The following is a 771-nucleotide window of genomic DNA, read 5'->3' as shown; positions in this document are numbered from 1 at the left end:
CTAACCCCCCAACAGCCGGCTCCGGGCCCTCCTCGTGCCCCATGCCGGGCCTGAGTGGCAATGGCAGTTTTCGGCCGGTCGGAACGGCGACATGCTTGTGCGCGGCGCCAGCCTCTTCCGGTGCGTCCCTGCGGTTCTCAGTGAGCCGGCCCATCATCATCACCCACCAGGGTAGTAGTACGCCTGACCATGCAGGTAGACAATCCCAGGGGGCTGTGACTAAAGCAGCACCCGCTGGTATGTCTCCCCGCGCACGCTCCCGCCGGCCATGGCCTGCTTCACGTTCCGTTTGAACCCCTCCCGGTTGTTCCTCAGGTCCTCGGCCGCCTCCTTGTTGAGGGGATCGCTGGCGTTGGGCTCCAGGAACAGGAACTGCAGCCCCACGATCACCGCGTTCAGGTTCAGAACCGGCTTCCAGTCCTCGCGCAGGATGTTCAGGCACACCTTGCCCTCGAGGTCAATGTTCGGGTGGTAGATCTTCTCGCGGCAGAGCACCTTCGGCGGCTCGTGCGGGAAGGACGGCGTGATGTTGAACGTGAAGCTGAAACGGCCGCCCTTGTACATGCCCTCGTCAGGTTCGATGTAAAGGATGAAGGAAAGGATGTCGTCTGGGTCGGGGAAGTCGGTCGACATTGTGCTGCCGAGGGAAAGTTCCGAGAGGTCTGAGGCGGAGGGGGCATGGTTAGCCATAAGAAGGGGGCAGAAGGGGTGCGCTGATAAGGGAACCCAGGACGACACTGACCCTTTTGCACCCGTAATTGCGCCGCTGTC

At 62.4% G+C, this 771-nt stretch overlaps 1 protein-coding gene across 1 annotated transcript; it reads right to left on the bottom strand.

Moving 5' to 3' along the window:
- Window positions 1-219: 219 nt before the first annotated feature.
- On the bottom strand, window positions 220-633 carry CHGG_11121 (uncharacterized protein; the record flags this gene model as incomplete). The annotated part of the gene is made up of 1 exon (XM_001225990.1): window positions 220-633. One exon carries the CDS (start codon window positions 631-633, stop codon window positions 220-222), a length of 414 nt encoding a protein of 137 aa, XP_001225991.1.
- Between the last annotated feature and the right edge of the window lie 138 nt (window positions 634-771).

Source organism: Chaetomium globosum, genomic scaffold (assembly GCF_000143365.1).
Source record: "Chaetomium globosum CBS 148.51 scaffold_37 genomic scaffold, whole genome shotgun sequence".
NCBI lineage: Eukaryota > Fungi > Ascomycota > Sordariomycetes > Sordariales > Chaetomiaceae > Chaetomium > Chaetomium globosum.
Note: the sequence above shows the minus strand (reverse complement) of the source record. Positions and strands in the feature narration are given on the sequence as shown.